Source organism: Aspergillus fumigatus, chromosome 5 (assembly GCF_000002655.1).
Source record: "Aspergillus fumigatus Af293 chromosome 5, whole genome shotgun sequence".
In the NCBI taxonomy this organism is placed as follows: Eukaryota; Fungi; Ascomycota; class Eurotiomycetes; order Eurotiales; family Aspergillaceae; genus Aspergillus; species Aspergillus fumigatus.
This window is the reverse complement of record NC_007198.1, coordinates 3,420,178-3,437,020: the sequence shown is the minus strand read 5'-3', so window position 1 is coordinate 3,437,020 and position 16,843 is coordinate 3,420,178. Positions and strand designations below refer to the sequence as shown.

Here is a 16,843-nt window from a genome sequence, read left to right as displayed (position 1 = left end):
ATTATCGCTCAGAAAAGCTCTTGATAAAGGTGTCGACTCCGTCGCCGTACCGATTTGATTCCCACCGAACTGAAAGGCTTCAAGGTCCTCCTTTTTCTAAGGACAGTATTAAATCGTTGCCCCATCGTGTGACTACTTGAATGCATCAGTATATTGCCTGTGGCAGAGATTCCTTCAAACACTGTGGCCGCCGATGCGCAAACCCTTTCCCTGAATGGTGAATGATTCTGGTAAGGGTCGCCAGTTGTCAGCACTTTTTTCTGAGCCCTAAGGATGTGCTGCTTAAACCTTTGATTGGTGTCGAGAAGACGTTTCTTCCGGGGATACTGAGCTTTGCTGCTTGTGCGGGTAGTTGTACTCCTTTGTGTGAGAACTTGAACTTTGCCATGCATTTGAGGTCTTTGTCTGTTCTCAGGGCTCCTCGACATGATCTAAGAGCGACTTCGTGGCAGCGTGCCTGCCTATGTGAGTTGCTTTTTCCAGTGATGCAAACTGCGTTACCTTGGGCTGTTAGCTGCTGTTTCTCAACTTGACCATCATAACATTTGAATTGACCCTTTGTCGCCGAACTAGCGGAGGTATCGGCTTTTGCCTCAGGTTTCTGTAGGGTTTTCTGGTTATCAACCCTTCCTCAGGGCCAATCTTCCCTCTTTGGGCGAATTGAATGGCCAGTTCAGGTGCTTTTCTGTCTGCCTGGCGTAATTTATGAGCAGCTGGAACGCCTGAATATTGGACATCCTGGTAATTGCCAGAGGCAACAGTGTGTCTTGTTTGGAGAGTTCGACTATATTCCAGTCATCAGCGTCGTCTGGTCTACCTGGTCCAGCAGCACTTGTCACCAAAATGCTGTTTATACGATGAGGTTCGATTGAACTGATGGTATTCGATGCCATCTCGCGGAGACGCTCGCGAGCTGCCTCACTTATCGGCGGGCAGAGTTTCGTCGTTTATTGTCGACGTTTGTTCGAATTTAGCAACACAAAACGTTTTCCGAGGGTAATTCTGAAGCTGACGAGTGCTGTCTTCCGAAGTGATCGATGGTTATTAGTTCCACGGGGCATCAAAAGTAATGATTCATCAATATCGCCGAGGGCTGCTTCGGCAGCTTGATAGCAACTTTCCACGTAGTGTGTGCAGAGAGTAACAGAAAGTTCGTTGTGCTGCCCATTCATTGAGTTGGCAACCTGGCGAAACACCTTCCTCGGATACGGGGTTCTTGTCTCTTGACTGTCCTTGGTTAACCTAAGAGATAGGATTCATAAGTCCTCCGTAAGGTCATAGAGGATTGAGTACGGAGTACTACTTACTGTTCTTGCTCACCGGCTTGCCAGTCCCTATGAATTGGTGTCTGTCCAAGGTTGTCCTCAAGGAGAAGGTGAACACATTTCCTATCGATGCCAGCAGTTGGATGCGGAGACCAGAAGAGAATAAGTCGACGCCTGAGTCGGAGTATGTGCCACTTCTTTGTGTTACACATTGGTACGCCCATGGTGTCGTCCGAATCATCTTCGGCATAATTGTGCGCTGCAGCCAGCTGCACTTTGTTGTGGGTAGCAAGATAGGCATCAATGTCTGACAGAAAAGACTCGTCGAGCGAAACCGAATGGGAGAATCTCCAACTCAATATCCGGCGTGCGGGACCATTCCACTCTAACGGGCCCTATCCTCCGCACGCTTCGATGCAGGAGTTGCAGTTTCATCAGTAGCATTGCTACAGCTGGGCTTTGGTCGACATAGCTGCTTCCACTATCATGTTGCGCTGCACCAAGGTAACAAGGGTTTAATAGCTGAACGAGTCGAGGCAATTCACCAGAGCCATGCTCACGGCTTCTTTGTCCGCTGGTCAAGCGAATGGATGAAACATGAACGAAACCGTCATCGATAGGGTCGTTGCTCTATATCTCAGCGTCATCCATAATTTCACCGTCTACTCTTGGCGTTGGAGATCTGACTTTCTGGTCTCTGCTCTTGTCCTTGATGATACATTATCTCAGGCTGGTCCGTTGATATTTCGGTTGTGATGTGTAGCTGAAGTCGTCGCGGTATCTTGTCGTCATTTCCGCGACTGAGTTCTTCCGAATATTGCGTAGATATTCCAACAGCTGCTAGATGTCCCGAACAGCGTCCTGACCAGCTACGCAGGGCCACCAACTCATTTCCTTTCCATCTTTGAGCCAGTCCGCGTACAGAACTTCCTCGGCGCTCTTGCTAGAAGCAAATGCCATACTGTCTCTCTCCGACGCTGGCGGCCAACCACCCATGATGAGAAGTCCTGAGACTATTTCTCCCACCTTGTAATTTGGTGAAAGATTGAACAATTTCCACAATTAGAGAAATCACTGTGCCATGCTTACTGGAGAATGGAGACATTAGGACAAGATAGTCTGAAGATAGTGAGACAAAGAGTGGTGAGCAGGAGGAGACGGTGGTATTATACTTGGTGAAGCAAGCTGAATAGTAAGGGGTACCTCTCATTCAGGTCAAGAACAATCAATTTCTCATGAAAAACTGCTAGAGCATTCACTCTAATCAGTGTAATGATATATAAAGACAAATGCTAGTGAGCACAACCGAGATAAGGATATTCTATATATTTCCCTTCTGGTCTCCTAAGACCTTTAAGTCATGATGAGAAAATGTTTATTTTCTCCATATGACTGACTGTAGGTCCTTGTAAGAGAACCAATACATGGTGTTTCACTTAGAGATCCGCTATTCCAAATTTTTGAGTCTGGCATACAAATCCTGGTGTCCTAGGATCTTATATCCTACTAATCCTCTCCATCAATCTGTTAAGAGTCTCCTGCACTGTAGCCCAGTATAGCTCTCCAGAGGTACAGGTTATAATTGAATGACTACAAGATAGATGCATGTTACAGCAAGCTTCGACTACCTACACACCTGGCGGATCATAGATCTAATCACTAAGTTTAATACATGATAACATCACAGCCAGACGCTAACTGTAGCGTGTAGCCCTGACAATTCATGAATAAGGGTGTGGTCGCAGCATATCTGGTATGGGGCTGTCTTGGCCCTATTAAAAGGGGAAAAAAAAAACCACTGTATAACCATGTCATTATGCCTTCCGAAGAGTATAACTTACTATGCTCATCTGTGCTCCATGTTAGTTTTGCGCTCTCAAGACTACCTAATTGTCCGCCACGGCGTAATTCGGCATATTATTGATGGGCAGCATTTGCCACTCACCACGGATCATTTAGGCATGGATAATCGTGAAGCGAATCAGATGTGCTTGGTAAACCAACCAGTCTGCACTAGTTCCATAGTGAGGGGAGCAGGGAAAGGAGCGGCCATAGCTCAGTACGGAGGACGGAAGAGTAATCGAAGCTCTACTCCGTGGTCCGAACGATGTTGTTCCTTCAGGGTCTGATCCGTAGTTATGCGTGACTTTTGTTTCGATTGGATAGAGGCTTTTGTTTGCTGTAGCTCTACGATGCGCACAGGATGATATTCATCACCGGATAATCTCAGTGTGGCTACGCTCTAGATGCAGACCATTGGCTGTAGAAGGCCGGCGGATGAATCTGCCGTGGGGAAACATTTGGAGTCTTGGAGACGTATTGCTTATCAAGCCTCAGACCACCACACCTAATTCGTCTGCCATCGTCAGCCTTGACTACCTCGCCTAGTTTAATTATCTAACCCATCTCTCTCTTCCTCGATTCCTTGACTACTTGGGGCTTCTCTGCTGACAGCAGAATGAGCAGTCTAAGACCAAATAGATTTAGACTTCAACTTTATCATCATCTTTATTCTCCTTGACGCGGCCAGGTTTTTCTCTCTCCTTCTATTTCCTGACCTTGTTTCTCCTTCTTCCGATTCCTCTCACGTCAACAAGTACAGCAAACACCTCCAAATCCAGCTGCGACGATCGTTCAGCTACTGGTTACCGACTGTCCGATACACTATCAATGGACCCCCGCATTCCGGGTCCATCCTGCTGATTCCTTGACGATCACCCTCCTTGCTTCCGCACGGCGGCAACGATTCCCAACGCTGGTCTTGGGATCGCGGGCATGGAGCCGGCCTGTCCACCCCCGGTTCACAAATCCCCATCGACCTCCACCGCTCCTCCCCGGAAACGGCGAAAGAGGACTGTTGTGAGCGGCGCAGCGGATGACTGCTTCACATGTGCCCGGGAGGGCTCTGTCTGTGATCGACGGCGACCATACTGTTCGCAGTGTTTGAACCGTGGACGCGATTGTGCGGGTTACAAGACCACGTTAACCTGGGGTGTGGGAGTTGCCAGTCGAGGCAAATTACGAGGGCTGTCTCTTCCAATTACTGGAGCGCAACCAGCTGCGGCTGGAGATAGTCGTCGTTCCGGGGGCAAGGAGAATCCGTCGGGACAGCCGGTCGCATCGCCAACTACATATACCTTTGCCTCTGATGCGTCACCGGCCGCTGCCTCCGACAGTGCAGAGAGAGCCACATTTCAATCGCAGGAATCGCCGATTCCGGACACCAATGAGAATGCAAGGTGGATGCGAACGGCCGCAAACCCGCGAGCCTGGCCGACTCCAGCGACCGATTCCTCGGTTGAAACTCCGCCAGTTGTTAACACTAGCTCTCCTTATACAGAGCCGCTGAGACATTCGACCACGACGAACTCTTCGTTACAATATATGCAGACAGTCCTGGTGGCGGATTATCACTCTTCCCTTCAACCCAACGGTTGGACAGGAAGCTGGCCAAAGTCAACCCCTTCTACATTCGAACAATGGCAGGTGCCACCAGCTTGTAACGCTGCACAACCTCATGGCTCTCAGGACCCTCAGGACACTGAAGGAGCTGGCAAAAATACAATTGAGCCAGTGGCCTCAGGCAATCATCCGCAGATTGCATGCCATTCCCCGTCATTCTCTCAAATGCTTCTTGCACGATCGGTCGGCCGCACACCCCGTCTGAGATACTTGATAAGCTACTATGCGGAAGTCATTGCGCCGGTTATCGTGGCTTTCGACAGCCCGACGAATCCGTTCCGCACCCATATTCTACGTCTAGCGCAGGACAGCGAGTCCCTGCAGGAGGCAATCGCAACGCTGGCCACTAGCAATCTGCGGAAACGACGAGAGAGCAGAACCATGCCGACAGACAGGACGCTTCCTTCACGCATGTCTTCCTTGGCTCATCGAGCGCTGACTGACGGAACCTGCCCAGATTTTCAGGATACTTTGACGGCTGCGGGATTCGCCCGGGAAGAGCAATATCATCGAGTTTTGGCGGTGAAAGCATTGAATATGGAGCTCGCCGATCCCCATCGAAGAATGTCCGATTCCGTTCTAGCCACCTTGTTCATCCTATGTCTCTTTCACGCCTGCGATACGGGTGTGGCGCAGTTCAAAACACAACTCGCAGGTGTGACCAAGCTCCTGGCCCTCCGAATGCGCAGCTCGCCTGTGCTTTCCGATGAGCTGAAGTGGTTCATTCGCGTGTTCACCTGGTACGACACGATGGCTGCCACGACCAATGATCGCGAGATCCAGCTGCGCGGCACATGTCTGGATATTGCTGCGGTCTCCGACAGCGAATGGGGCCTTGAGAACTTGACTGGCTGTGATGCCGGCTTGTTCAAGTACATTGCACAACTCGGTCGCTTGAATCTCCTGAGTCAGAAGCAAGAGGTCAGCACGCCTGCTCTTCCCGAAATGTTTGTTCCCACAACCTCTCTGCCGCCATCGCTGCTGTTCGACGGATCGATGGCCAACGGGATTCCGGGCATGAACACCTCCTTCAGCTTTACCATGCCAATACAATCGTGGTCAGTTGAGAGAAGCAGCCGATCATTGTCGCCGGCATTCTGGGCTGAGTGGTTCGCACTCCGGCAGCAACTAGAAGCCTGGCGACTTGCGCCCCCGCGACGGGAATCAACATCATCGCGTGGTTCAGCCCAGATCTCAACTCCTGCTTCCGCTCAAGCCTACATCTCTCCACCGTCCTCGCCGTCTACGCAGTCTGCCGTGGCGCCTCAGAACATGGATGACGTATTCCACATCTCAGAATCCTTTCGCCATTCGGCAATACTCTACAGCGAACGGCTCGCCTATCCGGAACTCCCTTCGAGTCACCCTCGCCTTCAACACCTAGTGCACCGTGCGATGCACCATATATCACTGGTCAAGTCGGATGTGTACCTGTTATGGCCTCTCTTCATCACCGGGTCGGAGTGCGTACTCCAGAGCCATCGAGATATAGTTCGACAGCGCTGCAGGGATATCTCCAAAGACTCTGGTTTCTTCAACAATTTAACATGTCTAGAGCTGCTGGAGAAGATCTGGGCGCAGGACATGTGCGATACCGAAACAGCGTCTGTGCAATGGGACGCCAGAGCGCATCACAGCTTTGAGATGGCACCTTCAACTGTAATGGCCATTGATCTCTTCACTGGAGGAGGCTCCGTATACCCGGAGACATCCAGTTCGCGAATACAGGGCTTCCGCTGGCATGAACTCATGCAAGCAAAACGAGCAGAGGGAGAGTATTTAGTGGTTTGACCGGATTAGCCCGCTCCCACACCACGTTGTGTATATCCCGGACGCCAAAAGGTCCATGATCTATTATGCTTTTGACGATCACGGACACGACAGAAACTATCCATACAATATTTCTGAACATACTTTTCTGACAATTCCATTGTACATAGTACGAGGGCGCAGTTGGTTCCCATAATGATATTCCATGAATAACCAATCACAAATTACTTGAATGACCATCACTTATGAACCACCTTCGAGAATCATCAGGTCAACTAACTGTATTAGGCAGTTGGCCAACATGCGTGACGCATCTCAAGCCTGACAGATTGCTTGCCAGCGTGTCACCCGCTTATTTGCGGGGTGCTACCCTTGACCTCCACACTTGATGCCTTACGCAGCCCAGCAAACTGGCAAGACCGTGCAGCCTACATGGCACTATGGTTCTACATCTGTTGGTACTCGAGTATATTGGTCCATCCTGAGGAGATGAGGGGCCATTTTCATTCTTCTTCTGGAGATCATCCAGATGCAGATGACGGACGGATCCTATTCGCCGCGACAAGCTCCAACGTCTTTTAGTCGGTTCGTACGCCATGGTTCTCGTCTGTTCCTTCAGGGCTTTTCATGTTTATATACATTCTGGTACAGACTGATAAGAACAGGGCTGTGGAAATACCACGGACGCTTATTGACTTCCAAGTCAGGGCAGAGTTCCGACACATACCTTTGTTTGTGTCCTGATAGGTTTTTGTTCTAATTCTCGGAAATCGATATGCAAGCACCCGGTACCCTAAGGCGCCACAGATGCCGGCGTACATAATGCCGTTTCAGCTAAAACAGATATACATTGTCATTGCTGCACTGTTACTGGTCGATAAATCGTGCGCGAAGAAATGACAGATTTGAGATATGTCCGTTGCTAGTCATCAGCAAGTGTTGTTTTCATCTGAGCTCTTCTTCGTTCTATCTGGACACTCCTGTCATTCCTCTACCTCACGCCTCATTGCGAGGAATACAATGGATTCCATCAGCATCAACGATCATATCCTCAATGAGGAGGAGCCAACGAACACTTCAGTTGAGCTTTCGACAACTTGTGTTCGATGGAAGGTCTCTTTTGCGAAATAGACAGCTACCGCCGCGCAGTAGTGATGAGGCAGTCTTCATGTATATTAGCTGCACTCGGCAAGAGATTCGATCAGGGGACATGTGAAACTACTTGTCAGTTGTATTTGAGGCCATACGCAAAATTCAGGAGCTTATTCCTGCGCAGCGTACCAATACATAAGGGGATATGTTTAGCATTCCCAAAGATATCGTCTGTACGGACGATCCAAGTCGTGCCGCTACCTGCGGTGGTTCAGGTACAGACATTTATGCATCCGACTAGTGCCTATTTCTGCATGCATCTCAGCAACTACTTTCCTCTTCAGCCTCTGGAGCAGGCTCGTGAAGGAACATGCTATCCAAGACTTCCGTGCCCTACGCAGCTACAAAACAATTGATCAACCACCACGATGACTATCCTTCGGCAAGTACCTGTTGTGGCTTTGTCCCGTGTTGCAGACCACAGCGCATGTATAAGGTCTCATTACGCAAAAGCGTACGGACTTCGAGGCCAAGTACTTGCGAGATATGGTAATTAACATTGGAGTCTGCAGATCCAATTTCAACTCACGGTGTCTCTTTGCAGTCCAGCCTCTGAGTAAGGAGCCGTCGTCTGGCTTATCCAGGTCATTCGTTTCGTTCTCTTCTAATAGTTTCAAGATAGATCATATAAAGCGTCTCCTGCCATTGATTACCTTACATGATTATTATAAAGAGAAAGATATATACTATCTCCACTTTTGCCCAGATACTTAATTCAATTATTTGTCTCGACTATTTTTCTTGAGTATTCGGCCACAAAAGGACCTATCCAGTTTATTTTTTTTCATTATGGAATGGAGTAAAACGTCAATGCTTCCTTATTTGGAGGATGATCTCCCATTCTTGGAATATTGTGTAGGGCATAGGGCAAGGGCAACATTGTAGCCCTAGATACACCAACACGCACTCCCATTCAGGAATTCCTATGAGCTCATTCCAACGCGCTGTGTTTCAAAACAAGACCACAAATACATACAAGAAGAATTCCAAATCCATATAATTATCTCACTAAAAAAAGAAAAGAAGAGAAAAAAACAAAACCAGAGCCCAATGCCCATTAATTTCGCCAGAACTTGGATTGCTGAAAAATGTGATGGAGTATGCAGGACTGCCGCTGTGAAGAACCCAAAATTGCAAAAGTGCAAAAGTACAATAGTACAATAGAATAACCTCGTACGAGCTGGCACAGCCTGGTACTTTCGATACGTGGATTACCAACCATGTGTAATTATGACCATGACCTTGGCCGTGTGCATAACAGGGGGACGATTCACTATACAACCACACATTATTGTTCACCAGCAGAAATTCCAGCTCATTAATACCGAGTACTATCGGGCAAAGGAAGAGTCAGTTATATTAATGTCTCTAGTCGTTTAACCCTGTAACAAGCAAGGGATGGTGAAAACTCTGTCTGCCCATCTGACTGGTAGGAAACTCGCAGTGTATTGCATTTCCTACGTAAGACTGACTCTGATATTTCTGTCGCTGACTACCAACATAGACAGGAAGAACTGTCCTGCACCTCTATCGGAGGGAACCTAATGCATGGTACATGTAAGTCGCCTTGTTGTCGCCCACAGATTAATTCCAAGATGGAATCTCTGGTTCTGTGTTCCTTTGACTAGACTGAATAACCGGAACCTGTTATATCCTGGATGAAGCAAAGGAAGTGGAGACTCCTCCATACTCCGTATGCTAGTCAAGCCCCGTTCCTTTGAATGATGACATCCATATGCACTTGAGCCGTTGGCGCCGACGCTACAAGGTCTTAGCGGGTCTCGGTCTGACTCGTTGCAATCAATGCTTATGAATTGGTTACTCCAAAAGTGTGATATTACTTCAACTAGATTTATAGAATTGAGCAGCAATGTGATGTTGCACTCATCTTCTTGCACATGGAAACTTAGCGCCCTGTAAGATGAAAAAGAGCCCTGTCCTTGAGCCGTCAGACCAAAATTAGAGAGAGATAACCTGCCTGGGGCTCAGGGGCCTCGGCCCGGTCTGGATTTATTTTGGCTCTGAATTTATCTCGAACCTCAGGAAATTGCAGAGTTGAAGGATGGGAGACAGATGTCTCCTATTGGTGCGCGGGAGTTGTCGATATCAATAGTGGCGCTGTTGATTTTCTTTTCTTCTTTCATACCTAATTTACACATCTCAAGCCAGTTAATCTCAGTATTGGGAAATCTTCTGGAAGACTTTCAATTTCTGTTGCCGAATAAGCTGGTTGCGACGGAGCTGAAATCAGCTGTGCGCCTGTGTATGGCAAGTGCAACATTTTCAGGTGCAATATGATATAACTCTGAGTGCGGACTTTCATGTACTCTGTACTGTCCTATCTACCTCTATCTACACAATAGCTTGGATCTGGATAGAATTTTTTTTAACACTTACAACTGAAACTGAGCCAAACCAAACTTTTTTTAGGGGTTTCTTCCCTCCTATTGTTCGTTCTGATTAACCTAGTACTAACTAAGTTGCGGTCTGCCCATTTCCATTGCCGGGTTGCTGCCCAGCTGGTCACAGCGGTAAAGGCCATCGACCACCTGTTGCCTAATAGGTTGTCGTACTTTGTACAAGCTACAAAGACTATCGCCAGTAATCAGGAAGAAAAAATCGCCATATGGCTCCACTCAAGAGCAAAATTCTAGTTCATCACTAATTCACTATCCAGAAAATAGTCTGCTATCTATACTGAAGCTGAACCATGGATTACACTCGGGAGTGACCCGTAGCATATCCATGGGACAGCCCTGATGTTCCAGTACCTTATATTGACATTGGACATTGGATACATTCTGTAGGCAGTAGATAGTTACTTCCTCTTATCTTGTGTCGCGTTGCAGGAGAATGATTACCATTCCTATCGTCCACCCAAGGCTGAGCATAACACGCAGCATGTTGCAGCCACTCCAGCCCTGATGCAAGTCTATAGCCACCATCTGAACGGGTCTTTCTATAAGTTGATTTAAAGATCTAAGCTCCAGCTGGATCTTCTCCAATGTCACTGTGATCGCAGTCATCTGAGCCACAGTGGCAATAGTAGGATTGACTCATATAGATTACAATTTCAGGCTCCAGTGGTAGGCAGGGGAAGAAGCACATGAAGCTGCCGGTGATATAGATATCATGTGAATTACAGAAGACAGAACTACCAAGTGTATGACTCAGAATGACTCTTATAATACTGTGATGGTGGAACATTCATATAGACTGGGTGATTGAGGGCCTAACTTCGAGCCAAGCCCTGTTATTTCTTGTGAAGACAAGAGACATCTCGGCCCCCCAGAATATTAACGATATATGGTGCCCAACAACATGAGGAATCAGGATGACTCGAACACACCTAGAAAGGCGATATTGTATACAGTAGGATGACCCGATGCCACTCTACAGAAAGTCATTACGTAGCTGACCCTGCATATAATACTATCAGATTCCAAGTATACGTTATAAAAGCATCAGAAACCCCCAGCTGGACGATATTCATAGAATAGATAGGCGCCCTTTTTTCCTTTCGCCCCCAGCCACTGTGGTTGGGCCCAAAAATGTCAAGCTGGATCCAGTCAAGAATTCTGATCATTTCTCGCCTGGCGCCCAATCATAAAATATCTCTCTTACACATTATTCAACTTTTAAAAAGAAGGAGAAAAAAAATTTGAGCCGAAGTAGAGTAAGACAAAGATTACGAAGTACATTGTTACCTTATTTACCCCCAATACCTGAGAGATACAGCCCCACCACACCCGCTTATTTCGTTGTTAATGCCACAGCCGGTGCCTTGGTTCTTACAAAACCAAGCGATATCCCATCGAAACCCCCCCTTTGCACCAAAATCTACCTGCCCTACTTGGGTTTATACTCATCCTCCACGTTGTCCTTTCGGTGACAAAATAACCTCTGAATAGTTCCTGGGTCAGGTGCCGAGGACTAGCATCATTAGAAACTCGAACTCGCCACTCGCGATTCGGTATTCTAGGTATACTATCTGGGAATATCGCTGAGCTGGAATTCTCACACTGAGACTTGTGTGTGAAGTTCGCCTCCCAGCGACGACGAAAAGGAATCCATAGCCCCTTGACTCAGCGATCGGTCAACCGACGACGCTCAAATGCACTCTCAGCAAACACAATCTCAACCCTCCTCTCCCCTGCAAACCGTTCCGCGGTGACGGTCCTCATCTTTAGGTCTTGCGGTGTTCGCGATCTCGTTTCATTACCGGCGTCGATCGGCTTGCTTCGAACGATATCCTGTACAATATACTCTGGGTTGTTTTTGTTTCCAGTCGTCTGTTGAGCTGTTTTTCTGATCGCAAACTTTTTTTTTTCTATTTGCTTTGATTTCACTATTTACAAGCGTTTATATCCAATCGTGGCCACAGTTTATTAGGGCCTCGATTTTCCATGCTTTGGCGATAATGTATCACTACGCCTCACCACCACCTGGGTGGTCCTCGTTCGATTACATGAACTCTCCTCCCACGTCTCCTCACTACGCCTACTACGCGACACAATTTGCGAATCCTTACGTTTCTCCTCGAGGCACGTCAAAGCGCCACAATCGCAAGGCCAGCTACGCCGCCCCCAGGGAATCAGGAGCATGGCATTCCGGTTATGGCCAGAGCTTTTATGAAGCGATGCCGGAATATGGCACGCCGCCACGCAAGCACGAGAATGTAAGTGCTTTTTCTGGTGGCTATTCATCCTGTCGTCGTCCTCGGGCCAGGTCCGTCGCGACCGGCCTCTGGGATAAGACCGGTTATCACTTCCATGAGACACCGTATTCGTCGGCACAATGTCGCCCCTCCATCTTTGTGGATGTGGTTGATGATGTGTTCGATGACCGACCGCCCGTTACACCCAAACGGGACAGTTACGCCCAGTCGCGTCGCCAGCCGTCGTTGTCTCAACGCAAGGCAAGGCCACCCACTGATTCTTATTTCTCCTCTCCTCAGGTCCCCGCGTACGACGATCAGGATTCCCCCAAGCGATCGCGGGCGCGCCGCCAGTCGACCTCCACGCGCACCCCATCTAAGCCTAAGCCGTCCGCCACCCCCAAGGCACCACCCAAGGCGACGGAGGAGGACGCCGCCCGTGCCGGAATTCCGCCGGGGTACTCGATCAAGAACTGGGACCCGACCGAGGCGCCTATCATTCTGTTGGGAAGTGTTTTCGATGCCAATTCGCTGGGCAAGTGGATCTATGACTGGACCGTTTTCCACCACGGTGCCTCGACTCCCATGGCCGACGTGGCGGGTGACTTGTGGTTGCTTCTGATCAAGCTGGCGGGTAAGGTGAAGCGAGCGGACGAGTGCCTGGATCGAATCAAACGACCCGAGGCGCAGGAGATTGTGGAGGATTTCTTGGAGAGTGGCGAACGCCTGTGGGCGCGGTTCAAGAAGCTGCTGCGCACATGTGAGCAGTTCATGTGGAAGGCAGCCAAGCGGGAGAATGGTGGCAAGGGCCCCGTCTCAATGGGGCGCAATGCTGGCTGTGAATTTGTCGAGTCGATTTTCGGTCGCGACCGCGAGTTGGAGAACACGGAGAAATTGATGAATAGCATCCGGGTGTGGAACATGCGGTTTGATGCAAACTGCGAAGAGATCCTCCGAAGACCGTCATCTGCTTAGCCCGACAGTGGCTACATTCTCCCCATTTGCGTCGACCGGTTTACAAAAGTTTGTGTTTTGTTGTCTTTTGCTTTGTTTGTATTGTTCTACATCTAATACTCGTTGCTCTGTTTGCAGGCGCAGGCGAAGCGTCGTTTTCCTTCGCGCCTTCTGCCAGTTTTAATCCTTTCTTTTCAAACATGTCGGATGCATTTCGAGCGCGTTTGGTTTGGCACTGGATTTGCTCGTTTGCGGTTCTGATTCCTCTTTCCTGACCTACAAGCGGCATCAACACCCCATGCCGACGCTATCAGCGCGAATCATCTCATCGGTTTCTGGCGCCCTTTTTTTTGAATATGCTTCTCTCTCTGACTCATTCCTGGGATGGGTATGTGCTTTTGCTCTTGTCCGGCGCGGGAGTCGTCTACATTTCTCTACGCAAGTTGGAGTCTTTGCTATTTTTCACTTCTCCATGATGATACCATTTTGCGTTCTCTCTGCTGTCTCAGGCACGGTTGGTTTTATTCATTCTTTACTGCGCATGTCTGGTCTGGCCTTTCCTTTGTTTGTTTTTTGCTCTTTGCGTCAAGACCCGCGTCATAGACACCAACTACCATCGTACCGATAGACTTGAATTACACTTTACCACTTGGCAGTCCTCCCTAGCATTCCTGATACCATCATCATTTTCGCAGGCATCATCCGGAAATAAGAAAATAAACCAAAGTAGCCGTAGGCTCAGTATTACCCCTCCATATCCACATACTAACGTTGTCCATGTAGTCGTTAAATCTGATGTCATCTGACAGACCGACCCAAGAAGGACAAGCCGGTTCATGCGCCAGCCATGTGAAATGACACGATGTGATGTGATGTGGCCTGCATCGCCGCAGGGATCATCATTCTTGGTGCTCACTGGCATTTACCCCTCACACTGTATGGCGCTTAGTCTACGGAGTACCCCTCCCTGGATTTGCTGCTATTGTTGCTCTGCTAGTGCTCGTCCGGTCCGCCAGACTGCCTGCAGAGTTAGACTTGGGCCGGGTCGGGCGAATCATCCCCCCGTGTACGAGACTATTCCATGCATGCACGGTTATTACAGGCCATGTCAAGTATTACCAGACGCTACTATGTATCTTAAGGGTACCTAGGTACTTAGAATGTATTTGGGGTAATTTACCGATGGATTGCCTCGCGGAGTACTACCGTAGTACTTTGGCGCGTTTGGCCATGTGTTGGGCCTTACGGATCATGTATTGCATGTGCAACGTTGTGTTTATAGGCCAGGGACTGTAGGTAGGTAAGATTTCGAGGTACTACGGTCGATTGGAATTGTCTAGGTTAGGAGTGTAGGACAGATGGTCTGTGAAGTGATACTTACTCAGGGGTGCAGATACCAAGCAGTGGTCCTGAGGAGGATTGGCTGTCGCATGTCACATTCACTGACAAGTCTAGTCTACTTCTATATGCGTCTATCTATATAGGGATCAAGTATATCTATATGTAAAGGTACATGCACACTAAGTGATCACTTCCCTTCAGCCCTCCAAAACAACCACCCCAGTCCAATGACAAACTTGAGTCCAGCCGCCATCCACAGAGCAGACTGCATTCCCCCACTGCTCCGACTCAACCACCCGCCCACAATCGCCCCAACAAGCAACATCGCCACGCCTCCAACCCTCCGATTCCGCTTCACATTCGACGCCGGCCCCGCCACCAGCTTCGGATCAGACGCAACATCGAAATACACACTCGTCAGCACAACCGCCGGAATCTCATTATACCCCAGCGCGCGGGTTGACGTGATCGACCCCGCAGACTGGAACGCCAGCAGCGCAATCGGGATCAGCTCGAGGAAGAGCAGCCCCCCCGTCAGCTCGGCGTCCTTCTGCGTATGCGGGATCAGATCCGCCTCGATGAGCGCCACGGCGATGACGACCAGGATGGTCTGCACCATGAAGGAGGTGAAAAGGGTGCCGCGGCGGCGGGCGCCAGTGCGACGCGTCACATTCGAGAAGATCAGCGCACCGATGAAGAATGAGACGATAGAAGTCAGCGACTTGAGCCAGCCCCAGGGTTTGCTGCTTGGTTGCCCTGAGGCGCCGAGGCCAAGGAAGATGGTGTTTCCTACATTACGTTAGATCTGGGACGGTAACGCTTGGGTGGGTGAGTCATACCCGTCTGCATTGCGAGGAAACACGACCAGGCGTTGTAGGCGCTGCTGTCGCAGAGGCCTGTGACCAGGGCGAGGAGCAAACAGATGAGATCTGCGTAGGTGGGATCGATGGATTGCGTCCAGCGCTGAGCAAAGCTCGCTCGTTGCTTATGCGGTTGGTGTGACACTTGGTCCCCATGCTGGGGGTGCGCTTCTAAATCAGGCGCTCCAGCGGTTTTGTCGGCCATTGTCGCGGAGAACAGCCAGATCCGGTTTTTGAAGTTGTAATCCTTACTGTGGACGTCAAACACTCCGTAGCCGGCTGTCAAGCATGTCAATATAATCGCCCAAGGTGACAGCGGCGGAGCTGGCCGAAATGGCCGAGAGTGAAAATTTGCGCTGATAAGGAAAACAGGAGAGCCGGAGAATTTCCGACCAGTAAACACGTCTTTTACTCTCTCTGTACTAGTCTGTCCTGCAGTTATGACTAGATCGGCAAGATATTTGCTGCCTGATTTTTAGGCTGAAGCCATTCATGAAAGGGCAGATGTGCTCATCGAGAGCCCCGATTGCGAATATGACCTCCTAAATGCTGGATTGCTATTTGTCAATGCATTGTCATGAAAACTGCTGAAGAGACAAAGTGGGTAGGGCCCACCTCCCCGCATACATAGGGCTGAGGTTGGGGCATATTACGATCGGGAGTTGTCGGTCCTTGGTAGATGGATGGAATAGAGAGCCCAGAATGATAGGATATTCATTTGAATTCTATCTCTCTACCTCGTGATGTTCGGAGTGTATCGTTGATTGATGACTTCATTGTGCTGTCAGGCTCAAGGCATCAGTGCTACAGGACAACCCGGACCGTACGACAAACAGAGACGAGGTTAAAATGAACATTGAGCATACCCCAGACGAGATCAGTCTGACTATACACTATCTAGAGCATTAAGAAGACACTTGTCTCAAAAGATCTAGGCCAGTCCACTACCGGATTGCCCACATATGGTCGAGAGACTGCGCATAGGAGGATGACTCCTGGGGATGGCGACCAACTCCAGTGGCACAATTACCTTATGGTCATTCACTGCAAACATCCCATTATATGTTTGTTTCATACGATAGTGATGGAACAAGATCCCTTGAAAGGACGTAGCAAATCCCTCAGGACTAAATCGCGCAGAGGCACGCGACTCAAGTCCAAATGAAGTCAAATGATATCACTCATACAAACAGCCAGTCATGGCATTCGCCCTCGAGAATATCAAAGAATCAGTGGCACAAACAATGGCTGCAAATGGAATGGCCACGGATGATATCTCTGTGCGGAGAAGCTGATGTTGCTAAGTGTGGGCGTCATCGTCGTGTCATCAACGCCACCTCCATTGTGTGGTCGAATATAACAGAGACGAATTGGAGCAACTC

General features: G+C 49.1%; 3 protein-coding genes across 3 annotated transcripts; 2 read left to right on the top strand and 1 right to left on the bottom strand.

Moving 5' to 3' along the window:
• The first annotated feature begins 2,884 nt into the window (after positions 1–2,884).
• On the top strand, positions 2,885–6,929 carry AFUA_5G13080 (Zn(II)2Cys6 transcription factor). Its single transcript, XM_748253.2, has one exon. It carries the CDS (start codon positions 4,041–4,043, stop codon positions 6,516–6,518), a length of 2,478 nt encoding a protein of 825 aa, XP_753346.1. The 5' UTR covers positions 2,885–4,040; the 3' UTR covers positions 6,519–6,929.
• Positions 6,930–11,442: 4,513 nt separating this feature from the next.
• On the top strand, positions 11,443–13,421 carry AFUA_5G13070 (uncharacterized protein). Its single transcript, XM_748254.2, has 2 exons — positions 11,443–13,329; positions 13,399–13,421. Exon 1 carries the CDS (start codon positions 12,070–12,072, stop codon positions 13,279–13,281), a length of 1,212 nt encoding a protein of 403 aa, XP_753347.1. The 5' UTR covers positions 11,443–12,069; the 3' UTR covers positions 13,282–13,329; positions 13,399–13,421.
• Positions 13,422–14,667: 1,246 nt separating this feature from the next.
• On the bottom strand, positions 14,668–15,883 carry AFUA_5G13060 (YoaK family protein). Its single transcript, XM_748255.2, has 2 exons — positions 15,441–15,883; positions 14,668–15,390 (listed from the first exon to the last, which is right to left on the bottom strand). Exons 1-2 carry the CDS (start codon positions 15,664–15,666, stop codon positions 14,789–14,791), a joined length of 828 nt encoding a protein of 275 aa, XP_753348.1. The 5' UTR covers positions 15,667–15,883; the 3' UTR covers positions 14,668–14,788.
• Between the last annotated feature and the right edge of the window lie 960 nt (positions 15,884–16,843).